General features: G+C 55.4%; 1 protein-coding gene across 7 annotated transcripts in view; it reads right to left on the reverse strand.

The window, feature by feature from the left end:
• The window catches only part of KCNIP3 (potassium voltage-gated channel interacting protein 3), a 78,304-nt gene that overhangs the window by 49,845 nt on the left and 2,143 nt on the right, over positions 1-26,316 (reverse strand). For 4 of the 7 annotated variants that reach the window (XM_036994660.2, XM_017659785.3, XM_036994659.2 and 1 more), the window contains exon 2: positions 16,827-16,992. The exons of 1 other annotated variant lie outside the window; for it this stretch is intronic. In XM_036994660.2, coding sequence (XP_036850555.1) covers positions 16,827-16,992 — 166 coding nt within the window. Of the gene's footprint in view, positions 1-9,405; positions 9,848-16,826; positions 16,993-26,316 lie in introns of those variants that run through there. 2 more of the 7 variants (XM_073240561.1, XM_073240580.1) reach the window with 2 other exon arrangements.

Below are 26,316 nucleotides of genomic sequence, written 5' to 3' on the forward strand. Positions count from 1 at the left end.
GTCAGATTCAGCCAGGCCTTGCAGGCTTGGTCACCCTGGGTGGGCTGCTCGGCCTCCCTAGGCCTCAGGACTCACCTGTGAAGTGGGCTGGTGATGCCCACCTCAGCGCACTGGGGCACTCCCAGCACAGTGCCCAGGGTGGCTGACGCTCAGCAAAGGCAAGTCTGCTGGCCCTGGCCCAGAGGGTCAGACAGTAGAGGTCTGCCCGGGAGCAGATGCCTGGGACTCTGGCCTCAGCCCAGATCCTTGCTTGCTTAAAATACAGGATCAGCTTAAGTCTCAGAATTGGGGTGCTCACAATAGGAGCCCCATAAGTATGAGATGGTTGGTGTGGGGCCACTTTGAGGCACAGCCTTGAGCCCACAGCCAGATCATTTACTGCACTTACTGTGTGCTGGGTGCTCTTGGGCCAAGTGCTATATCTTATTTTATTCCTCAAGTAGCCCAGAAAGGAGAGTTCTTCTATTATCACTCTTCATTTTACAGATGAGAGAACTGAGGTTCAGAGAGGTGGAGTGACTTGCCCGAGGTCACACAGCTGCCAAGTAACAGAGCCAGGACTACAGTCCACGTCCTTCCCACCCTCTCTGTGAACCACTGGGCTATGCTGAGACCCACTTTCTGCCCTCTCCTCTTCCTTCTCCTCCATGACACCCCTTCTTCCTCCCACTAAGAGGTGCCCTGGCCCCCCGAGAGCAGCCTGCATGCCAAGGGCCCATACAGAGGCCGCAGCTGAAAGGAAGCCTGGCTTCTGTTTGCTCTTCCGCCAGGGCACCTTCTGCCTGGCAGCCCCTGCCCCCAGAGATCCTGGATCTAAGGGGCTCGCATGGGCCAGGCTGTCCCAGCAGTTGCTCAGCAGTGACCCTCTGATGCTGGGCTGAGGATGTTGCTGCAGAAACAGCACCCAGGGCCTTCCCCAACACCCAGGCAGTGTCAAAGCCCACACTGATCACACAGGAGGCATAGATGGTGAGTGTGTACACACACACACGCAAGCTTGCACACACACAGGCACAAACACATACAGCTAAACCCTCACATAATGGCTACCAGCCTCCCCACAGACTCACTTTAACCACTGTCCTGTGAGTTCAGTGCTTAGAAATAGCTCACCTGCCCACTGCATACCCCACGGCCCTCCTCAAGGTGCTGGGACAGGGCCCTGGGCCTCTCACTGGGCCCTTCGGATTTCCCAGGCTGGGACGCTGGGGCTAAGACAGCTGTGGGGAGTAGAGGGCAGAGCACTGTCCTGGGAATTCCAAGACCTCTATGACCCCGGGCAGCTCACATGTCCTTTCCCAGCCTTAGTTTCCCCTTTTGTGCCATGAGAACTCAGCAGCTCCAAAAGGAAGACCACGGGGCTGGGGGAGGGGTGGAGTCTGTTTCAGTTTGACCCACTTTCCCAGGCCTAGGGAGGATGGGCAGAGGGGTGATTTTGACATCTCCATGGGGCAGCAAGAATAAACTGCACCCAGACCCTTGTCCCTGCTCTCATTCCCCCAGAGGGTACAGGGCACGTGGTGCTCCAGTCTGTCCAGCACAGGTTGGCAGCAGGCCCCCAAATATCTGCAGCTAAGGCCTGGCCTCCACACCCCGCAGCAGGTTCCCGGGTGTGTTTGGAGGGAGGGGTCAGCGAGGGCCCTGCTTCGGTGGGAGGCAGAGAGGCAGGCCTCCCCACTCCTCCTCCCTCCCATCTGCCTCAAGCCCTGTTCTGTGCCAGGCTCAGCAGGTGCATCAGATGTGTATCGCATGGGTGGACAGGTAGACAAAGCTTTCTCTCCGTAAGTCTCAGGCACTCCTGGAAGGTGAGGATGATAGAGATGCCCAACTTGCAGGATCACCCTGTGGACAGCCGGGGCACAGAGTGCACTCCACCCACTCTAGGGCCCTCTTTGCCTCCCGGGGCCCCTTGCCCTGACCACAGCTGGTGCTCAGAAGCCTCCAAACTGAGGCTGTAAGAACAATGACCCCTGCCTGCAGACATACAGGGTGTGAGCGTGTATGCATGCCTGTGCACCTCCTTGTGGAGCAGGCAGGGGTACTGCGTGTCACCTTGGAGCCATTGAGTTGGGACCCTTGAATGGGTGGGGATAATGGGATCCTGAGTGGCCCTCCAGGGCAAAGGCGAGGTGGGCGTGGTTAGCGTTAGGTGCAGGCTACAGAGCGCTTTGACTCGCAGGACTCCTGTGTGGGCTAGTTGTTCTGGGGTCCCAGCACTGAACTGGACAGGCAGCGTACTGAAGTCTGACTTGCTTTATGTCTGTGGGAAAGCTCTAGGTCCAGTGATGGTCTGGCCTGAATCTTCAAAGATAGAGTGGTCTTTGTCAAATGCCATTTGATCAGGGGCTTGGTATGTGGTGGGATGTGATAGGGCGAGTCCTCTGAGGAGGTGACGTTTGAACCGAGGCCTAAAGAGGGAGAAAAACCAACTGTGTGGATGCTATGAGCAGAGAGAACTGCATGCACAAACATCCTGCCAAGGAGGAGCAGGGCCCTGGATGTATTCACAGTTCAGGGGAAACCACGGAGGGTTTTGGCAGGAGTGATTTATTTATGTGCACAGAGCTGCCTCTGGCTGCTTGCTGGGAGCCTGCATGGCAGAGCCGCTTCCAGGGAGAGACCGCGGTGGGAGAGGGCGGAAAGAGAAAAGGCGGTGAGGGGGGCAAGGATGAGCAGCCGCCCTCTGGTGCTCTCCACCACTCACAAGGACAGGGAGGCCCACAGAGGGAAAGCAGCAGGCAGGGGTTACCGGCTGGCCAGGGGTTACTGCGCCCGTGGCTGCCTTCCGTCAGCCCCACCTGCCCCCCAGCCAGGCTTCTCGCTCCCCACCTGGGCAGCCCCTCTTGCCTGGGGGCAGGAGACGATGTTGGCCTTGGCCCCGTGAGCCTCCCACCTGGAGGGGAGACCTTCTGCACGCAGCCCCCTGCTCCAACCCCAGGCTGCCCCTGTCTTAGCTGGGTCAATACTCCTGAACAACTGCTTCCTCCCTTACTCCTTTCTTCCTCCCACTCCCTCCCTCGGACGCTCTTCCATTCTACTCTGGGCTATGTGCAGGCTGAGGCCTGGGCAGTCTGCCACTCCGCAATCCAGGCCCGGGATTCTCAATTTGTCTTTCTCTGGGAGGGACAGCCTTCAGCCACCAGAGTGGGAGGCCAGGCCTGTGCACCTTACTCTGAATGGAGGCTAGGGAGAACGGCCTCCCTGGGGCCCAGCCAGGACACTTGTCCCCGGCGTTTGCCTCTCCATCAGCCACTGTAGCCCTTTTCAACCTCCCAGCCCTGCCTCAGCTGGGCAGACTGTGACTGTGGTCTCCAGGCTGTTACAGACCCTTCAGCTATTCCCCAAATTTGGAAGAGGCCATACAAGTGTCATCTTTTATTTTGCAGTGCAAGGGGATTTTTAAAAAATTTAAACCCTGACTACTCTCTATCCTCAGCATTAATTTAAAAGAAAATTCAAACGATTGAAAGGGAACACAGTTCAGGTATGGTTCACTGCATGTCTTTCATTGCACCTCCAAGACCTGTGCCAGCCTACAGGTGGCATCAGGAGCCTGGTGTATCCCTCCTGGGAAGCATTCATATTAAATCATTATAGGTCACCTACCACCCCCCACCCCCACCACACCATGTCAAGCACAAGTCCTGGGTGGGGACATAGCTGCTGTCTGATGCTGTGCCCTCATCCACACCTGAGGAGGACTCCTACATAAACCCTAGGGTTCACCTTGCCCTTCTGAGGCCTCTGGGGGTGACCCAAGAAGGAACCACAGCCACCCCAAGGCACATGGAACCCTAGCGGCTGGGGCAGGTACTTCATGGGCAGCAGCGAGGAGGGGAGGCCTGCTGGGAGAGGGTCCCATCTTGTCCTGGGCTTAGCTCATGCATCCCAGAAGAGAAGCAGCAGCCTGGGGGCACCAGATCCCTGTGTCCTTATACCCCGAAGGTGTGAAGGTGCAGGGGTAAGGGGGGAATGCCAGGAAGAGCGGTCGGTGCCAGAAAAATGCAGAGCTGGCAGACGTGTGGGTCCCTGCTGCCCCCTGGTGGGCCTATGGGGAAATGCATATCAAGACAGTCGCTTTGCCAGGCAAGGCGAGGCAGGAGAAAGGCGGGCGGGCAGATGAGCACTGCGCTTGCCAACCTGTGAGTGTCTGCCCAGGACCTCCAATCGCCCAGTCACCAAGGGTCTGCCTTTTCGCTGAGCAGCCCCAAGTGTGGCATAAACATCTCCCAACCCGGAGCATCTGAAGCTGCTCCTGTTTTCCCTCCCCACTCCCCACCCCCAAATACCCCCAATGCCCCTCCACACCAGAGGGCAGGGGCTTGGGCCCCAGAGCATCAAGGACACACACACACACACACACACACACACACACACACACACACACACACACACACACACCATGATCAGGGAGGGTTCTGGCACAGGCAACTGGGATTTGGCCCAAGGGCCCCTTGGGCTGGGCAGGTCACTACCAAACGGCTTTCTTTTGTTTTGCTCCACCTGCCCACCTTTCCAGTCAGTGTCCAGCGAGCCCTCCCCACTGGCCTCCCTCTGCATCTGCCCAGCCTCTCCTACCCATTCTGATTAGCCATTTGGAGGCAGGCAATGGGGGGGGGTCTGGGGGAAGGGGCCGCAGAGCCCATAGATCTGTCTGGAGAATCCAACTCCCCCACAAAACTCAGGGAGAGCAACAAACTTCTCACAGTGGGCTCTTCATGAATTTCCTCATTAGCAAAGCCCTGGGGAGATGCTTGGGAAGCACCCTGAGGGAGGAGGCACAGAGTCCCTCAAGACTTGGAAAGAGCATCTAGGGAGAGGCCAGAGTGGGCAGTGGCAGGGCAGGCCTTGCCCGGGTCCAGGAGCCACAGTGCACTACAAGCATCCAGGCCCCTGCAACTGTTAAAGAAGGGGAGGGGAGAAATCACAGGATTGACAGCTGGTCCTTGACCTTGAAATTTGCCCTATCAGAGTCTAATGTTACAGAGAAGGATGCCAAGGCCCAGAAAGGGGGATGCCTCAGCTCAGACCCCCACAGTAAGTCTCCATTATCACCAGCCCTGCCACCAACACCACGAATGGTAGCACTGCCCTAGCTCTTTACAGACTCTGGTAGAACCCTCAAAACCACCCTCCATTATACCCATTCAGTGGGTAAGGAAACTGAGGCTCAGAGAGACCTAGTCACTTGCCTAACATCACTCACCAGTATAAAGCAGACCGATACGGGAACCCCCATGGTGGCAAGGGAGAAGGTGAAAGGCCACCCCATGGATGCAGGTCGCATGGGCACCTGACAACAACCTTCTTAATGCCCTCATTATCCTCATGACCATTTTACAGGTGAGGCAACTGAGGCTCAGTGAGGTTAGAAGCAATTTGCTTCATGCAGAGCTATGTTAAGTATGTCATCAGGAGATGCTTAGAGGGGGATGGCTCTAATGCCATGGTAGCCTGCACAGGCAAACCAAAAACCAGGTCAGGGTCCGTGCAGGTGAAGCTAAGCTTTCCCAAGTAAGGCACCTGCTAAGCTATGGCCAATCAAATAATTCCCTGCTTTGCTCCTGCACCATCTCTATAAAAACCCTTCCCCTGGCTCCTGTGGGTGGAGCACTCCTAACCACCTTCTCCTTGGCACTGCCCTTATTCAAATCAGTGCAGGCACAGAGGAACTCTTGAAACAAGTTTTAATGTGCCTCAGTTTACTTTTTAACAGCCGTGAGCGGCAGAGGGGATATCTTATTTGAAAGTGGTGGAAACAAAGCCCAAAGAACCTTGTAGGGCCTCTGAGTTCCGCCAGAAGAGTCTGTCTCTCGAGGGAGCAGAACTAAGCGGTAGGACCTAGTAGGGCCCAGTGGGTTTACAAGCCTGTGACGCTGATAAGAAGCCGATGGTTGCCTCACTGGCCGAGGAGATGACCCCAGGTGGTGGCTGCAGTGCCCTGATCTTAGTTTCATGTACCAAGCAGTCTTATCTCAGAGTTCCTTTTATTTATACCCTCTCTAAAACTCCCTGTGTTTCTCTCCCATCTGAATCTGCTTGGTCACTCTGCAGCTCCCTCACTGGGGCCTTCAACACACACCAGAGCATGAGGTTGTCACCACACATGGCATGGTGCTTCGGCAATTCCAGCCAGCCGCGCCGGACTTCCTCTGCACCCTGGAGTCTGTGCTGCCTTCACCTGGGGCCGGCAAGCCCTCCCTCCTGGCTCCCGGACCCTCTCTGCCTCTGACACGGCCTGTCCCTGGGCCCCTGCCCTGCTGCAGGGGGGTGTGTGGCCCGGGAGGCAGGCTCCCACTTGTCTTGGTGTGGCTCCGTGTCTGCATCGTGTGTTCAGTGTGACTGACCCCACTGAGTTTGGGCAGAAGCCCCAATGGCCAAGAATAGCTACACAGGTGGCACCAAGGGACGGAGAAGCCCGCTCTGTGACTTCCCCCTCCTCACCCACCAGAGGGCAGAAAAGGGGAAGCTTAGTGAGACAGACAGGATGTCTTTGGAAAGACTGGTTGGCCTGCTGGCTGCCCTCTGACCCCTCCCTCCCACCAACCCTCACCTCCTGCCCAGAGGCGTTCAGTCCTCTGTCCAGTTGAGGGGCTCCCGGGAAGCCTGTGGGGATCTGGGCGCATGTTCCTGGAGTGTGGAACCATGCAGGGCCAGGTGGGTCTGACCCACACCTGGAAGAGGTCAGGGTGACGGCAGCCAGGGTGAGGGGAGGGAATGGGACATCCACCCAGCAATAACTCTGGGGGCAGAGGGTGCATTTCTGAGGAGCTCCCTTGGGCCCTGAGGAAGACAACTGGGGGGAATCCATCCTCAAAGCTTCAGTCTCCTCAAAAAAGAGGAGAGGGGAAGGCTTAGCAGCCTGGAGCGGGGAGACAACAGCCGCGGGACAAGGCTAAGGGGCATCGTGAGCAGGGACGGGAGGCGGTGCTGGCCTGGCTCCAGGAGCCAAGTGGGGAGCAAAGTGGAGAGGAATTGGCTCCCGGGCCCCTGCCCATGTTCCGCCTCCTTCTCCTCCTCAGGCCTGAGCTGAGGCAAAGGGCAGGGCAGCCCCGGTGAGTGAGGGTCTGGAGCTCTGAGACTGAGACAGAAAGGATTCCCTGAGTACTCGCTAACACCCAAAAGATGACCCCACGATCTGCACAAAATTCTATCCAAAGGGCAGGGATGAGCCATTCCATGGGGTGGAATGAAAGGGTCTGAGGTGACAGAGGATCAGGCGTCCTAGCTTGTGCTATACATGGGTATCAAGCATTTGTGTTTTTAGCAGCCGCCCACATCTTCTCATCCACATCTTGGGATTCACACCCAGCCTGCTCCTGGCCGCCTCGCTCCCTGCTTGCAGGTAGATCCTTCCCACCCACAACTACACTGCGACTCCCAAAACCAGCATCCTGCAAAGCTGCGAGGAGCTCGGAGGCAGACCAGCAAGCTCCAGCCTTTGGGGATGTTTTTATGTCTTTTGTCAGATGAGAGACTTGAGGCCCAGGGAGGCAGACTGCATCCTTATATGACACAGGCCTGCAGTATCCTCTCTATTTTTTGAGACAGACTGAGACAGAGACATGTGGAGAGAATGAGAAAAAGCCCCCATGAGCCCACAAGCATATCAGGCAAGGAAGAAATTTGGAAAGAGGAGCATGAAGCTCCCAGGCAATCAAGACTCCCATTTATTGAAACTCCAATGAGCAAGGGTTGTCACCGACCCTCCCATCCATGCTATGGAGCTGGGACATATGTCCCAGCTATTGACATATGTCCCCACTGGATAGGCAAGGGGCTGAAGCTGAGTGTGGTCAGGAGGGGTACTCAAGATGACCAGCTGTAGGACCAGCTGGTAGAGTCACAGCCGGAAGCCTGGTGATGCCAGGTGTGTCCCTCTGCCGCTGAGCATGGCCCCAGGCGTCTCTCCTCATAGGGTAGCAGCCCAGGGCCCACCATCTCTAAAGTCCCATCCTCCCCAGAACGACCACCTGGATTGGGGAGTTAGCAGCCGGGAGGCAGGGCTGAGGCGCAGCCCGCTGGTGACCTTGGGCTCTCATTTGCAGCAGCACCAATTGGTCTGAGCCTCACCTTAGAGGCCCCTGAGGTTGCTGCCGGGCTTTAGACTCAGTCCTCCATCTGATCTCTCCCTGAAAGCCATTATATCAGAATCCTGTCTCCTTGTTCCTAGAGATTTATTTGCTTGTAAGTATTTTAAACCATTACTATTTGACCCATGTTGAGGTGATGGATTATATTTTCAATGTTATGTTTTTATTCTTCTTAAAACATTATTCATTAATTTGACAAGGATGTAGCATACCAGGCTCTGTGCTAGGCACTCAGGATAGGCCAGACAGCAGGATGGTGGACAAGGTCCCTGCTCCCAAAGAGGGGACGAAGGTCAGGCCTCTCAGCCCTGCCCCTTGGGGTTGGCACTTTGTCCCTCGGCTTCCAGGAGCATCTTTGGGCAGCACAAGCAGCTTTTCACTTTGGCTAAAAAGCTAACGTGTCACATGTCTACCCTGACTCATTGACGCATCTTTATGTGTTAGGGATTTAATTTGATATCTCTATAAGGAATCATGTGATTTATTTGGCCTACTTCCCTTGGCATCCCTCCAATAACAGGATCGGTCATGAGGGCCAGGAAGCCCCAAGCAGCTGAGGGTCTCTCCTTGCAGAGTCTGAAGCTGCTGACGCCACCCCTCACCAGGGTGTCCTGCCAAGGAAATCAGGTCCCCACATGCGGGAGCCCCCTCTTCCTGTGTCTGCCTCCTGGTTCCCAGGGCCAAGCCTCAGTCTTGGTCCTGCTGGATGCTTGAGCCCCACCCTGGTGAGAGGCCAGGGACACAAAGCAGAAGTGGGACCTGGCCTGCTGTACAGTGACTCCCACCCCAGGCTCCTCCCCAGCCCTGAGCCCGAGAGTGCAGGCTCCAGTGGAGTCCCCCTTGTGCCCCAGCCAGAAATTCCATTTTGTTGGTTTTTACAGATTTTGAAAGATGGCTAGCACTGACTGAGGACTCGCTATACACGGGGCCTTCTACACACTTGCCCATTTTCTTTAATCCTTGCTGTAGCTGTCATATCTGTCTCTGATGGAGGAGGAGAAGGGTCCCAGTGAGGAAGGGAGGAGGGGAGAGGGCCACGTGCACAAGGCAGGTGGACTGGCTCCCCCCAGCCTGCGCTGGGCCCCCTCCCCACCTCCTTTCCCCACCAGGCCCAGAGTGGAAGAGCCCTAGTTGGCACTCACTGCCTGCCCATCACAGGGCAGGGCTCTGAGCCTGGGGGTCCCTTCCGGCTTTGCTTTCAGAGCCACTGCCCCCTGATCACCTCGGCCCCATTCAAGATGGGTACAGTTCTGGGCCCCAAACCTGCCTCTTTCTCCACCCTCCACCCCAGTCCTGCCAAAGCAGTGCTCACCTCGAGCCAGGTTCCCAGAGATGAAGCGGAAGAAGAAGCTGATGGTGTTGCCCAGGTGCTCCTTGCAGCCATGCTGGCACTCCCGCAGCCTCAGCCCAGGCCCCCGGGCCATGCCTCGCCCCGCCATGCCTGCACCTGCTGACCTAGGGCCCAGCCTCCAGCCTCCGTACAGGCCACCCCAGCCTGCTCTGTCCCTCCTCTGCCAGCCTTTCCCCAACCTGACACTCAGTCTTCCTTTTAGAATTCTCTCTGTCTCTATCTCTATCCCACTTCTGGTCTGTCTGTCTCTCAATCCCAGTGTTGGTTTCAGCTTCTCCCTCGTTCTCCTGGCCTCCCTGGCCTGGCCTCCCCTCCTCTGTTTTCTGTCTCCACTTCCTGCTCTCTGACCTTTCCCAGACTGCCTGCCCTCGGCCTGGAGCTCCCAGGGGCCGGCCAGTGGTCACCCTGCACCTGCCTGACTCCTCAGGACCTGAGCTCACTCCTACTGGAGGCAGAAGGGCTCCTGCAGCTTCCTGGGCTGGGAGGGGGGAGGGTGGGTGGGGACTGCTCCTGAGCTCCCAGCACCCACGGAAGAGGTGCTACTGGTGTGACTTTTGGCTGAGGGTGCGATCTCACTGCAAAGGGGCCTCACCCAGGTCCCAAGGCTTCTCTGCAGCCAGAAATGGAGCAACTTTGCTCTCAACTAGTACCCTGCATGGGAGGCTCAGTAGTCAGGGGCCCTGGACCGAGCTGGGGGATGTGTGAGGCCCTGGTTGTTGGCTATCTCTTGACATCTGACCTCTGCTCACTGACCCCATACCCTAGAGAGTGGAGAATGCAGAGATAGGATGGGTTCCCCCTGATTGGAGGATAAGGGAAAACCAGGTATATGACTGGAGCAGAAACTTCTGGCCAAGCCCTGCCACCCACATTTATTGAACAGCTTGCCAGGCAGCTTGCTAAGGTCTTTCTAGGCACCAGTGCATTCAGTAATCAAAACAACCCTACAAGGTATGTGTAGCAGAGAATGCCACTTCAGCATTCATTCTCCTTTGCTTTTTCACCTACAGAATTAATATTTGTTGGAGGTGGAAATGTGCCCAGCTTAAAAAACTACAATTCCCCACCCTCCCTGCTCTCAGGGTGTCAGTTTTGGCCAATGAAGTGTAGGCATAAATCTTCCAGAGATTTCTGTGAGAGTGTTGCTTTCCTGATATAGGCACTCCCTCTACCTTCTTCGTTCTACCCAGTTTCTCCTTCCTCTTGCCTGGAACAAAGCCATGATGGCTGGAGCCAAAGCAACTACCTTGCAACTGTGAGGGACAGGACAAAAAAACTGAAGACTTCCATTCTGACATCCCCAGACTGCTAAACTAGTGCCAGCAGCAGCCTACCCCAGATTTCTCTTATAGAAGAAACATACTCCAGTCTTAAGCCACTATTATTTGTGATTTCTGTCATACATAAGTGTAGCCAATCAAAATATTCCCTCCAAAGAGAAATATGAATGGTTGTACCCTGCACTTCCAGCCAGTACACAGGTGTTTGGTGATGCTTCTCGTGTGCCACAGGGAAGTGTTCTGCTCCAGATTATTTCCTGACAGTGTGAAAAGGCTGCATACAAGCAACTCTGTCCCTTGGGCCTGATGACCCAGCACATTCAAGGATGCACAATGTGCTCAAGGCAGGTAGGATGCTCTGCAGGGCCCATGGCTGTCTGCATTAAGAGTGCTCCATGGTCTCCTCTAGTTTGGGGCAAAGCTGTGCTTCCTCTAACAAAGATCTCTTTTGACATACAGCCCACAGCTCCCTACTGAGCTCTCACGGAGATGGAATGCCTGACTGGCAGACACCAGGTAGCCAGGAGATCCGACAGGCTCAGGTAAGGGTAGAAACAGGTGCTCAGACCTTCAGGGTACCTGCTGCACTGCCGTCTTTCCCCCAGTCCACATCCATGGCCTTGTACTGAGTCCCTAAGACTTTTTGTAGAGGAAAAGCTTTCGTATGTAATTTATAGACAGAGCTGCAAGACGGGCGCCAGCTCAGAGGAGAAGGACAGTGAAGGGGAATCCTCCTGATGGGAAGAACTTGACTCCATCTGATGGCGCATGTTGCCTGGAAGATGAGATGACCTGAGGTACAGATTCACATTGACTCATGGGTGGTTGTTAGCCATTTGTTCAGGGGTCAGGGCAGGGAGGGAAGAAGACTGGAGGAGTGGTGACCAGGAGATACGAGAAGGTCACAGTCCTTTGTGGGCGACTCAGCAGTCAGGTGGACAATATGGCCCACCTGCGCAATGTCAGCCTTAGTCCCCGTTGCTCATGAAGAAGGGCCAGGGTGAACTGAGATTACTTATGGGTTCCATGAAAAAACTTTTCCAGGCTGGGCTGCTGTCAAGTGCCCAGCCGGCCAGCAGAGAGACAAGCCAGCCACTAGGTGGCATGTCGGCTACACTGCATCCCCTCCATCCTGGCAGGGGCCATCATTTCTCGTCTTGGAACTGGCACCCATTCTGGGTTTTGGATTTCTGCCTGTCCTGCTTCGGCCAGCACCACCCACCCATCACAGTGTCCCACCCATTATAGTTCCTGACCAAGGGGCTCATTTGACAATAGAGGGGTGTGACCAAAGGCCAATGTTTACAAGACCCACTGGCCTGACCCTGTTCCCCACGCCCAGAAGCGGCTGGCTGTACAGAACAGTGGAAAAGCCCACAGCAGACCTGGCTCCAGCACCAGCCACGAGGCTCAGGTGTTGTCCTGCCGGATGCCGGGTGTGTCACTGTGCATGCTGTTTCTCCTCCTGCCACAGTAATGGCTCCAGGAACCCAGGGAAGAGGGGGCAGTGGGCCCTCACACCTGCCCCAGCCATCCCTTGCGCACTTTTGTTTCTCATAGCCAATTCTCTGGGCTCTGGATTAGAGGTTTCAAATCCCAAAGGAGGAGTGCCCCCTTCCCCAGTGGGGACACACCAGCAGTCCTGCTGAATTGGAAGCTGAGACTGTCTCCTGGCAATTTGGGCTCCTCATACCACTTAGACAACTGACGTAAAAGGGTGTTGGGCTGGGCAAATGGTCCTGATTATCCAGGGGAGAAGGCATTGCAGCCACACAGGGCAAGGGAAGGGGCACTATGTCTCAAATGTAGCGAATTCTCCAGGGAACCCATTAACATTGCCACATACAGTGATGAACATTAGTGGGGGGTTATAGGCAGGACGACCGAAGGCATACATCCCTCAGAAGCGAGAGTTTGGATCACTCCAAGGCCTCTTAGCTGAGGCCCCTGTGATGGGGTAAGGATGGCCACAAATATCCTATCACAACTCCACAGAAAGATAGAGTCTGCTTCCCCTCCTCTTGAATCTGGGCCGAGCCTACGACTTGTTCTGACCAACAGCAAGCAGTGGAAGTGACACTGTGTGAGCTCTGGAGCCTACACTTCAAAGGCCTTTTTTGCCTTTACTGGAACAGCTGCTCTTGGAAGCCAGCCATCCCCTACGCAGAGACCACCATGCTGTGAGGAAGCCCAAGCTGCACTGTGGAGAGAGACAGGCCCTGAGGCACCAGACATGTGAGTGCAGCCTTCCTGGCCCTTCGAGCCCAGCCCAGCCACCAACTCAACAGAGGCAAGTGAATAATCACAACGAATGCCATGTGGAGTAGAAGACCCATCCAGGGAAGCCAGCCCAGTGCCTGAGTGCCTGACCCCAGAGGCAAGAGCAAATAAAATGGCTGTTGTTCAAAGTCACTACGTCTGGGGGTATTTTCTTAGGTAACAAAGGTAACTGAAACATCCCTTTCTCAAACATACTCCCTCCAGAGAAATCCTCTTCATAACCATCTCCCCTCAGACTCCAACCATTCAACTTTCTACTTTTGATGAAGGTGAAACGTCCAGAACCTTGTGACTAGTTTTCAGATAAATCCTTGAAAATTTGCATCTGATCTGGCATCTTACTTTGAAACATGATATCAAGTGTATTTTGGTGTGTTAAACACATTAAAATTCTGTTTGCATATTATATATACCCTTATAGATTACAGACAAGTAATTTACCTTTTTGTCCTCATATCTTTATAACACTTTTTTATCAGGGATGCTGGTGATGATGACTTTATGATTTTACATGAGGTTGACAGAAGCTCAGGAGAAATGACAGCCAGGGGTGAATGCAGTAGCTGATGAGAATCTGGGTCTCCACTTTGGGGGCAGGGGCGGAAGTATGTCTTGGGTTGTAGAGCACTTTCTAGAACAGCAGGCAGGGCCTTGGCCTTGCCACTTCCAGGCCTCTGCCTCACATCCTCCAGGGCTTCTGCAAACCTCCCAACAGCCTAGAATTAATGCCTCTCTGCTTAACCCAGCCAGCCTGGGTTCAGTTGTCTGCCACCAAGGTCCCTGTTATTCTGTGGTGAAGTTATTGCAGTTTTAGTTGAAATAACCTAGTTCCCACTGCCCTTGCGGGGAGCCAGACTTGAGAAGCCAGTCTGTCCAGCTGGGGGAGAGGCACCTGGCATCCTGACAGGAAGGGCTTTCAGAGGCTGGGAGGCATGCAGAGCAGGTCAGAGTCCCAGCCTCTGGGCCACTAGGGATGGGACCCCAGTGTTGGGGAGGGATGCACTCCTTGGCCATGAGTGGGCACCCCTGCCCTGTACTCCCACTTCCTGGGCTCATCCATCTTAGAGGCTGTCACTGCTGACCGGCTCCCAAATCCACGCTGGAGCTTTCACAGCCCAGGAGTGACTGCCAGGGTGTGGTGGCAGCTAGTCCAGCCATTTCCCTTAGCACTCCCAGCCCCTGAGACCCACTCACTCCTTGATGACACTTCCCAAGCCTCAGGGACACCCCCTGCATCCTATTGGGCCTGGGCCTTGGCTTCTGCTTCCCACCATCCCAGAAACAGGTCTCTCTGGTCACTTGGGCTGAGTGGAAAACCCCCAGCAACAAGGATGCAGTGTTAGCCTTCTGCCGCCCCCGCACAGACACCTGCTGCCCAGGACAGCACGGCTGGGCCTCACTAAGTGCACAGACAGAGCTGTGCTGAATAGCGCCACTGTTCCCTGCACCCAGAGCCCATGGGGGCTCCTGTAGCAGCAGGGCACCTCATCTGTGCCCAGCTCAGCATCTCACACATGTACAAAGCCCTCAGGGTGGCCAGGCTGGCAATGCCATCCTTGAGGCACATGCAGGGACAGGTCTGGACTGAGGAGATGAGGCCTGAAGTTATGCCCATGGGAGACCAAGGGTCCATTGGTGTCCCGACTCCTCAAGTTTGAGGGTGGCTGCTGCCTCCACTGACCCCAGAGGCTCCCTCTTCCCTCAGCTCTGAGAGTAAAGACACGGAAGAAACACTCCAGGTGGGCACCCTGCCCGGAGCCCATGGAAAATGCTCCCAGCCAGAGCCCTCATTTGGCACCTATTGCCCTTGTGACCTGCTGAGTCATGTGACCTCCCTGAACTCTTCCTTAAAACAGAGTGATCCAAAATGCCTGCCTCACCCAACAAAGAGGATCCTGTTTTTCCATGCTTCCCCTATCCTCTTGTGCCTGGCATGGAGTCTGGCAACATGTCCGTGCAGGGGAGTGCCGGGCTGGGCGCTGCTCCCCATCCCCCCAACTACCGCACAGCCTGACAGCTCACTGAGCCCAGTGTCAAATGCCCTCCCTCTAGGAAGCCACCCTGAGCTAAAGGAGGGACACATGGGTGTGGTCCCTTTGGTGGTCCACTCGGCCCCCTCTCATTACAACCTTGAACACACCAAGCCTGCTCCTCACCTCAGTTTTCTCTGGGTGCACCCAGACTCAAGTGTGCAAAAAGCCTCAGCAAGGGGGTGGTGCACCCCACCCCAGCCCTGTCATGAAGCACCACTGTGTGCCTAAATGCCAGCAATTGGAGCCAGGGCCCACCAGGAGAGAGGCCTGGGGTGGGAGAGCAGGGAGGAGAGGATCAGGGCAGGTGATGCAGAGACAGTAAGACCAGGAGGGCTGCAAAGTCCACAGGCGAAGTATGCACCACTGCCAAGAAAACCCTGGATGATGTAGGCCTGGAGGGAATCTGAGCCTCAACAATGCTAGGCAGGTCAGTGGGAGCTGACCCCAGCCCACCGGCGCACATGGCTGGCCGCGCGGAGGGGTCCTGGCTTACCTCTGCTCTTGGCTTCTCCCTGGATTATTTTTATCCCATCGCAGAAAAAACAGTACCATGAAGATGTGAGCTTCCCAGTTATTTGCATGAACTTTTACTGTCTTCATATTTCTGCCACAGGCAGAATCTATCCCCCCAAGAAGTTGGGAGTGCACGTGGCCCCACATAGATGTTCATGTGCACCAGTGTGGCTAAGAGAGGCCACTGTGGGGAAGGGAAGGGTGGAGAACAAATGTCAGCCAGGGTGACAGGGCAGCACAGATGGACAGGGACTCCGGGGAAGCAGAGGGAGGGATGGAGTCTCCCGGGAGCACCCTGGAGCAGGGCTTCAGATAAAGGACAAGGATCTGGCCTGTGCAGCCACTTCCCCTCACACGCGATGGAGGTGACTGCCAGCTGCTGCGCCGGATGCTGGCCCTGCCCCCAGGTGATCCCTTCCATGCCCTGTCCCTGTGGAGCCTGGGAGGCTGGGGGCATGATTATGCCCATTCTCCAGTTAAGGGGACTGAGGCTCTTGGAAATCACACAGACAGCAGCTGAGACAACCAACAAGATGTGCAACAAGGGGGACGTGTCTGCACCTTTTTCTTAGAGTAAAGGAGGTGGACTCACTGCACCTTGTGTGTATGATCATACGAGTGGGCGTGGTGCATGGTGGGTGGGTGTGCGTATGAGCATGTGGTATGTGCACGAGTCTAAGAGTGCAGGGGCTGCACGCAGCCACCTCTGCATCTCTGGCTGCATCACATTCAGCAAACACCAGATGCCACCAGCAAGGAGTACAGGGCAGCCATTTCTGCCAGTCCCTCCCCAACACGCAGAAAGCTGCACTGGGGAAGGGGCTCTGGGCAGGACCCAGGCCAGGGCACCCTCTTCACCAGGCCTCTGCACACATTAGTTCCTATCTTCAAATGTGCCCTGCCCATGGGGATCTACACCCCTTCTACAGAGCATGAGTGAGTCGCCCAGCTTGGTTACTCATCTGGTGCGGGTGGGCAGAGTGAGCTGGGCCTGTTGGACTCTGCAGCCTGGTGCTATCCTCCCAGCCCCCACATGGAACACCCAGCAAAGTCACAGTCCTCTGTCCCCACCCCCATGGGTCCTGCCTTGAGCTCAGTGCCTTGTAGGAGCAGGTGCTCAATGAATGGGGGTAGAGCAGGAACAAATGGAAATGCACCTCTCATCAGAGGCAGAGGTGATGTGCCCTGGGCTGGTGTTCCCGGGGTGGTCTCTGAGCCCCCAGACAGGAGCTCAGGGCAGACCCCACCCGGCCCCAAGCCCGCCCCCAGCCCCTACCTGAGCCCTGAGGGGCTGTGCTGGACAGGACCCACTTGACCAAGCAGCACCGCATCAGGGCCTGCCGCGTGAGCCGTGGCCTCTGCCACTTGACGCCCTCCTTCTTGCTTAGCGGGGTGTGCCCGGGGTCCCCCAGGAGGCTGCCATCTGATACCTTCATCACCTCCTACAACAGGAACAGGCAGAGCAGCCCTGAGTCCTTGCTCACAGAGGGCACCTCCAGGTTGTCCCCAGGCTGGCTCGGGCCTCTGGGGCAAGGCTGTCCTTGACTTCCCCCAGGGTCTTGCTTTCTAGGGGTGTGTGCCAGGAGCCCCTGGTCCCATGGAGAGTTCGCAGGTCTCTGTCAGCCCTGGCACTGGTCATCTCCTGTCCCACCCTTCAGTGGCCCCACTCTCTCTGAGAGCCCTCTGTCACTGCGGGACAAGGCCACCTCGCAGGCACAGTGTCCACTAGAAAAGCAGCCCCAAGACTCCAGATTAGAGAAGTGGGCTGAGAATGACAAGCAAGGCCACTCCGGACTCTGTGTACCCCAGCCTCCCACACAGACGCCCTGCCAGCCGCATCCGGTCATCCGACTCATTCCTGTGCAGCAGTGCTGGGGAAGAAGCCTCTGGCCTTTTAGACACTTTCATGCCCTCAGTGGGGGCTTTCCTGAAATGGGGGATAAGACAAAGGTACAGATGTGCCTGATATTTTGGAGTTTGTGCAAATGTCCTGGTGAGGGGAAGCTGGCCTCGTGCTTCCTGCAGGCTCCAGACAGGCAGGAGACCCCAGCAGCTGCTGAGCTGGCTCACGGCCTCATGAGGCCAGTTCATGTTTAGGGCAGGGCAGTGGGCCTCCTTGCCAGCTTTTGGTGATGTGACTGCACAGACAGGGCAATATCCAAACCCCTTATCCCGACTTTGGGGGCCTTCCCTAGCCAGGCCCCAGCTGCCAGATCTCCCTCTTGTACTTGTCACTCCCAAGCCACCTCCCCAACACACACCCTCGGCAACACCCCATATTCCTCCCCTCTCCAGGCTCACCCTGATGATGAGGGTCGATGGTGCTCAGAGCTGCAGCAAGAGTGAGCATTCACCATGCTGATGGGGCAGAAACAGGGTGGGCAGGGGCGAGGGGGAGACCTCCTATACACACAGCGCACGCGTGCGCGCGCACACACACACACACACACACACACACACACAGGTCCTGCCCAGCCTATCAGAGGACCTTCTCCATTATTAATGATCTTATTCAGGAGAGAAATGGCCTCAATGAATAAAGTCTTTATTTCAGTCCAGGAAGTGGGTGGTAGGGGGAAGATGGGCCCTGGCACTTCATTAGCTCAGTGGGGGCTTTCCTGAAATGGGGGATAAGACAAAGGTACAGATGTGCCCTACATTCTTTGCTGCAAGCCCTGCACAGGGGTTTGGTGGGGAACATCACAGGAAGAAACATGTGCAACTCAGAGCCACTGGCAGGGTCTATGTGTGGGGACCTGCTTCATCTCAGGATGGTGCTGGTGCTGGCTGCCGGGCTGCCCTCGGGAGCCTGGGGCTGTCACAGAGATTTGGTCTTGTAGCCCAGGATTCCGTCCTCCTGGGAAGGCTGGGAGGCCCACAGGGCAGGGACAAGCTCCCTTCAGCCATTCTGTGCAATCTGTTCTGGGCCTCCGTGTCATCAAGACAACCCCTGAGGTCAGCAACAGCACCCCATTTTAAAGGTGAGGAAACTAAGTCCTGGGGAAGTTTGGAGAATGCCAGGGCCACACTGTACTCGGGGTCCCCTGGCTCCAAAGTCTAGGTGGTCTTGGCCACAAGCTGTGCTGCTGGGCAGGCCCCTGGAGAGATGTGCATATTGGGGAGGGGCTCCCAAGCCCCCTAACCATGTCAGAGTTACAGTTCACGAAATGTCCTGTTGCCTTCCTTGGCTAAGGAGCGCCTGTATGTGTGCTCTCCCCAGCGGAGAGGGCTGGGCAGCAGGTGGTGGCAGGAGCCCTGGGCCTCCCCCTACCTGCAGGCCTGTCTATCTGGAAGAGGGTCTGACAGCTATCCAGTAATCTTAATAGCGACACCAAGTGCCCAGCTTCTGACTTGGGAAACTCTTAGGCAGTGAAGGGAGGGAGCCCAGAGAGTGAACACATGAGCCCCCTCACTCCATGGTGCCGCTGTGCCAGAAGGTGAGTTGAATAGGAGAGCTGGATCAGTGAGGAGACCCCAACACAGATTACATCCCTTTCACCCCTGCTTGGAGCCCCCACGACTTCCTGCTGCATTTCAAATAAAACCCCAGTACCTGGGTCCTCCCCTACAGCTAAACCCTGCCTGACCCCAGCCAGCCGTTCATCTGCCCATCACCAACCTACTCTGCTCTCCACACTCCCTGGCTCGCTCCCACACAACCACCTTGCACCCGCTGCTCCCTTCACCTGCACACTCCCCATCCCACCTGCACACCCCTCCACATGCACACTCTTCCCACACCTGTACATCCCCTCCACCTGTACACCCCCACCCCACCTGCACACCCCAACCTGCATACTCCCCACCCCGCTTGTAAACTCCCACCCACCTGCACCCTCCCCACCACATGCACACCCTCCACCCCATCTATCCACCCCCCACCCCACCTGCACACCACCCACCCCACCTGCACACCCCTCACCCCACCTGTACACCCCACCCCACCTGTGTGCTTCTGCCCCACTCCTGAGCACACACTCCTGCCTCCACCTGCACACTTTTCCCCCACTAGATGTGGAGGTTCAACTTCTCCCTCTCAGGTCTCACTCAGGTGTCAGGTCCCAGAAGCGTCTCTCCCCCATCACCCACCCCTATGCAAGCTCCATCTCAGCTACTGCTGTGCTTCAAGGCACATACAACTTTTGACATTATCCTATTTATTTATTTTCTGGTGCATTTTCTCTCTCTTCCTCCCAGAACGTCAGGTCAAAGAGCTGGCCTAGTCCCCTGCATTCAAGTGACCCTCACTTCCAAACTCAACAAAGAGCAAAGTATCTAGTCAGAAAATGGCCAAAAGATGTACACTGACATTTCACCAGAGGACACAGAGGTGGTGAGCAGGCTCATGAAGAGATGTCCAACATCACTGCCGTCAGGGAGATGCAAGTGAAAACCATAGTGAACGGACACTCCTGCCTCTCTGGGAGGCTGAGACAGAAAACACGGAATAGGAACAGTACTAAATATGAACAACAATGCAGAGAAACTGTATCATTCACCCATGGCTGATGGGAGCGTAAAATGCTGTAGCCTCTCTGGGAAACGCTTTGGCAACTTCTTAAAAACCTAATCCTGGCAATTGCCCTTTTGAGCATTTATCCCAAAAAACTAAAACCTATACATGAATGCTCACAGCAGCTTTATTTGTAATAGCCCCAAATAGGAAATGTCCCAGATGTCCTGCACTGGGCAAATGAGTAAACAAACAGGTGTGTCCTTGCTGTGGAGTACGATGGAGAGACCCACAGGAAGGGCTAGATACACACCGCACCGCAAACTGGATGGAGCTCCAGAGAATTATGCTGAATGCAAGGAGCCAAGCTCAGAAAGTCACATATTGTGCAGTTCTATTTCTATAACATTTAGAAATGACAATGTTTTAGAAACAGAACAGATTATTGGGCCAGGGGTTAAGGATAGGGGTGAGCTGGAAGGAGGAGAAGTGTGGCCATCAAAGGGCAGTGAGGAATCCAGTGATGGAAGTGTTCTGGATCTTGATGGTGATGACAGATCCACAAACCTACCTATGCGATAAAGCTGTACAGCAAAACACACAAAAGCATACACACGCACGCATGCACACACTGCTGGGGACATCTGAATAAGATCAGGGGACTCTGTCACTATTGATATCTTACCTGTGATCCTGTACTCTAGTTTGCAGGCTGCTTCCATTGGGCCGACCTGGGAAGCGGCATGTGGGATCTCTCTGTATTATTTCTCACAACTGCCTATGAACCTACAGTTATCTCAATAAAGTTTCAATTAAAAATACCTTCATATACACAAAAAGGAGTGTGAAAAACAACACACACAAAGCCCTCAATAAATGTTCACAAATCACTGGGTAGAAGTCCCCTGATGCTCTTCATAATTCAACTGAGAATTTCTCTCCTTCTGCTTCATTGTCACAGGGGGCAGAGCCATCCCTCTATCTTCCAGGGACCCCAGAGGATGGTCAGGGTCAGATGACAGATGAATGAAGCCAGAAGAGCTGTGCCCTGCGTTCACACAGAGCTCCCAGTGGCACACCTGTGTGTGTTCAGGGCCACGTTGTGCTCAGGGCCACATCCCAGAAATGGCTCTGGGCTGAACCTCGGGACCTCAGCTTCTTCTGAGACACACAAGATTTCCTCAAGGGCAGAGGCTGCAGGTGGGCAAAGCCACTCCCTGACACTCACCCCAGAGCTGAGACCTGCGGCTCCTGCCTGGCCAGATGGGCCAGGAGCAGATGTCAGCTTCCTGCCACGTACTCAGGTCTGTGGTGAACAGGGCAGAAAGGGAGCCATGCTGACGATGCACTTGCTATGTGCCAGACTCTGACTTAGGTGTTTGGAGAGGTTGTCTTATTTAATGCTCACCCTTTTGAGGTTCCTTAGACCCTCCTCCAAATTGCCCAGCTGAAGCCCAGACTGTGTAATAGTTCTTCCTTGCACCTCTCCCCAAGCTCGCTTGGTTCCCCAATGTGGCCTCGCTCTCACTCAAGTCAGCGAAGAGTCAACCCAACTTCCTCAACTCCGGTGTGTCCACTAGGCTTTGGCTCCAGGGAGCAGAGTCGTGCCGCCAGGGGCCTGAGAGAGGCTCCTGCCTGGTACAGGGAAGGACTTAGGCTCTGGGTGCCCGCAGTGCCTTCTGACTTGTGGTAACACAGACCAGTGCAGCCTCAGCAGGCACCGGAGTCGGGGAGGCAGGAATTTAACTCTTTGGGGTTGTTTGCATGGCATTGCTATGGTTACCTTCCACTTCAGCAACTGCTATGGCTTTCTATTTACAAGGTTAAAAGATTCCCTTTTAAAGGAATTTATTAAAATTTAAAATTTGAATTAATTTAAAGAAAAAACAAGAAACAATAACACAGCTTATGGCAGACAAGGCAGAATCAGAGAAGGCACAGTACGAGCTGCCAGCAAACAGGCTGACCCCTCCGGGGTCCCATACAGTGGCCACTTGCTGTGTGGGGCTTACTGAGTACTGGGAGCGTGGTTGGTCCAAACTGAGACACACTGTCCATGCAAATACACTCTTGATTTCAAATCCTTACTCAGTAGAATGTAAAATGCACCTTAATAATTTTTATATTCATTACACATTGAAATAATATTTACACTGGGCTAAATAAAATGTATTATTAAAAATAATTTCACTTTCTAAATTCACTTTCTTTAAGGCGCCCACCTGAACATTTATGATGTCTGGTGGCTCGCAGGACATTTCTATCCCCAGCACTCCTCTGTATGGTTCTCAGGCCTGCCATCTGGGGACCTGGGCCAGCCTCGTCCTGCCAGAGCTCACTCCGCCCCAGCCCCTCTCTCCAGCCCAGGTGCCAGCTAGAGCGAGCCAGACTTGTTTCAGAAAGGGGGCCTGCGGAGGGCTGGGGGACAATGAGTAGGGAGGCCAACTTGGGGGCTGCCCTAGCCAGGGGCAGAAGGGGGGTGCCAAGCCAGACGCAGGCAGAGATACTAGTGTGATGGGTATTTAGGATCTGCCATAGATGTGGGTGGTGATGAGGTTACTCCTCGTAACTGTGACACCTGTCACCCCAGGGATGTAGGAAGCAGAAGGAGCCCTCACGCTTTCCAGCTCCCCCGAACACGGTCCAGACTCTCCACCAGGAGCACCATCATCTGAGTTCTCACCACACCGCAAGAGAAGCCCGGTCATTTTAGACAACCCCCAGGACCTGGACCGGGACAGCCCACCTAGTGGCTGCCCACCTCCCGCAGGCCCCCTGCAAGAGAAGCCACCACAGCTCTGCTGTTCCTGCTTGCTGCCCCATGCGCAGTGGGCACGGCTTCACTGCGGGGCCCATCTGATCAGGCTATCAGGGCCACCCTGAGGTGAGACCTTCAAACGGCTAGTTCAGACTCTGTGGTTGTCACCCCCATAGTTTCAGAGAACCCCCAAAGAGCATTCCAGAGAAGGCTTGGCAGAGGTGACCTGTGGGCACATGGTAGTCTGTCCAGGGTGGGGGTGCAGAGCTGGAGGACAAGGAGGGTCCTAGCAATCTTGAATTAAACATCCAGGCCCCTTACCCAGAGGTAATGTTATTTGAGTAAATGCATATGCAAAAAGCAAAGCTAACTCCCCTCAAAAAGCTATAGAAGTTTGTAGGTGAGAAACAGCATGAATGGCTTCATAGGGGCCACCAGGACCCACCAGCTGCTGGTTCAGAAGACACACTTGGCTGGGGAGGGGGGATTTCAGACAGCTTAATGTTACATCAGGCAGCCGAGCACAGTGTGAAGGAGTCTGCAGTCAGTCAGACAGGGGCTTGAACCTTGGGGGGCCTCCTGGCTCGGCAACCCTAGACAAAGTTCTTAGGACTCAGGGCCTCAGTTTCCTCATCTGTATAATAGCGATAATAATACCTTCATAAGGCTATGGGGAAGGTTAAGTGAGATGACATATACAGAGCCCCAAAAGGAGCCATTTTCTCTTATTCTTCACCCTTCTGATGCTGAATGAGGGTCTGGCTGGCCAGTGCAGGGGCAGGGCCAAGCCCACAGCCCATCGATGCCCAGCAGGGAGATGAGCTCACTCTGCTCAGCTGGCTGCACATCAGAATTGCCTGGGAGTTGACCCCACGTCTGTGTGCCTGGGGACTGCATATTTGATTGAGTGGGGTAGTACTGCTCTATTTTTATAAAGCTCCTCAGTAGATTTGAAAGTGCAGCTAAGGTAAAGTGCTTCCGGCCAGATAGGAAATTCTGGGCCTTGTCTATGGCATGAAGCAGTCTCGGGTTCTCAACCTCCTTACCTTCCCAGAGGGCTGCTGCACAGCCAGAGCCTGGGTCAGATGGGGACATGCAGGCCTTGCTCAGGTGTGGAGCTGCCAGTCCCCAGCCCCCGGCCAACCCGGACCACTGCAGTGCAGGCTGGCTCACTGAGCACCCGCTTGTTGTCGCCTGCTCTATTTCCATCATTTGGGACAGATGGCAGGAAGTGGTTGTGGGCGTCCTGCAGGCCCCGAGGATTTGGGATGGGGAGGTTTTTGGGAGCTTCGATTCTCCACCCACCCCTGGGCACCAACAGATGAGGGCCAGACAGCTAGCCTTGTGATGGGGGAGCTGAGATTGTCACGAGTCCCTGCCAACACTCACGTGCACATGCTCTCGGATGCACACAGACATATGCACATGTGCCCTGCCCCGCTCAGAGCACTGGAGGAGGGAGGGGCAAACTGGGCTGTCCCTGGCCTGCCTCTGATAGTCTGGCTGCCACCTCAGCCAGATCACAAGCTTCCCACCTGCCTCTTGCTGCCCAGGAAATGAGGGTGTCTCATTAACTGGGCAGAGACTGGAGCTGCTCATAGACAACATTCTCTTCGGGGTACAAGTCCCAGGCTCCACTCAATAATCAGAAAATAATGACATTGACACTGCTGCCATATATGGAGCTCTCACTGTGTGCCAGGGGCTTGGTATAGGGTCTCAATTATCTCGGAGGTTGATGATACTTCTCCTAGGAAAATGAGAAGACCTGGCACAGAGGAGCTAAATAACTTGTCTGCGGACACAACTAACACATGAAAGGGCTGGACCTGAACCCAGATCTGTCTGGTGCAGAGCCAGGTCAACAGCTGACAAGGTGCAGCCATGTCACCCCCTCAGGCCACCTTCCTCTCTTGGCCAGGGCTTCAGTACAAATGGTAGGGACGGGGCTCATGATGGGCCAGTGGGCATGTGTGTGCATGTGGGGCAGGGCGGGAAGTCTACAAGCACCTTTGGTGGGGGCTCCCATTTCTACCCTGCACCCTGCTGGTCAGCACAAGTCTCCAACCTCAGGTGGGGGCCCGGCAGAGGCTACCTAAGGCCCATTTAGGGGATGGACCCTGCCAAGCTCAGAGTCGGGCTAGAACCTGCTGTCTGGGGTCACTGCCCAGAGTACCCACCTTGAGAGAGGATCTGAAGTCAAGGCCAGGACGGGCTGGACACAGCGGCTGTCATCAGCAGCAGGGGACACAGGTTATTCTTCCCCTGCCCTGGAGGCATTCAGTGGGGGAGGGCAAGGGGCCGTGGGCAAAGCTGGGGATGAGGCTGGTGACAACCAGCAGCTGTCTTGCCAACGGAGCACAGTTTAGCCCTGCACCCGGGGATGCGAAGGCTGGCCTGAGAGCCGAGATGGCAGATCAGAGACGGGAGGCTCAGCCTGCTGGACAGGGACAGGCCCCCTCTCAGATGTTCTGCCTTGGTTTCCCCTCCAACTCTGGTACTTGCAGATCCCCTTGCTCCTCTCCCTGTCACATGGCTGCTCTGTGGCATCTGGGACATGGGCTGATCACAGCTGACAGATACACCTGTTCAAGGGAAGTGTCAGTCAGCTGGGGACAGGGAGCCGGGGGTGGTGATGCAGTGGCTAAACTGCTCAGGGGCCCTTCTCCCTCCCAGAGACCACATTCGGATCTCTGCAGCTGCTTGTGGGCCTCACCGGAGACACACTGAGGCAGGGTGGGGAGGACAGATGGGCTTGAGACAACCCAGGTCAGCAAAGCACCTTCCACTCTTACGGGAGATTTTGATGCCAACGGGGGATCCTTTCCTCTGTAGCTCTGGATTCTCAGCCCTGATAGGGGCTGTGGCTGGCTCAAGGTCACATGGCTAATCCAGGGGACATGGCCAGAGGTGGGGTCTGGCTTGTGTGCACTCACTTAAGGGAGCAGAGGGTACAACAGGCCAACAGGCCACAGGCCCATGGAGCCAGCCTCCAACTGGGATGGGTACCTCATCAGCTACCAGACGTGTCCCTCTCCCTGTTATCTTCTTCCATGACCTCCCCAACCCTCCCTGCAAGCCTTAGGGAACTGAGCTTTGGAGTAAGATGAAGCAGATCTCAAATCCTAGCTACAATACTTTGTAGCTTGCAATCTAGGGCAGGCCCCAGTTTCCTCATCTGTAAAATGGGTACAATACCAAGAGCTACCTCATAGGCTGCATGGGGGCCCAGGGAGATAATGCAGGGGCAGGGCCTGTTGGCCAGGCCATGAGGGGGGAGTGCCCCTCAGCCCCAACTCTTCCCCAGACTCTACCTAAAGAACAGTTGGACCCTCTTCATTCCCCATCTCAATTCAGGGCTTTACTATCTTTGGAAATGGGGGAGCAGGTGCCCTGCAAGAAGGCTGGAAGCTGGGCAGATTCCTGATGCACATGCCGGCATGAAGACCTCACTCCCTGAAGACCAGGACGGAAGCCAGTGCCACACAGCTCAGCCTGCAGTTCTCTTTGCTCTGCTCTCCTTGGAGCTCAGGTGGTTCAAGTCCTGGTGCTGCA

This window comes from Manis javanica, chromosome 1 (genome assembly GCF_040802235.1).
Source record: "Manis javanica isolate MJ-LG chromosome 1, MJ_LKY, whole genome shotgun sequence".
NCBI lineage: Eukaryota > Metazoa > Chordata > Mammalia > Pholidota > Manidae > Manis > Manis javanica.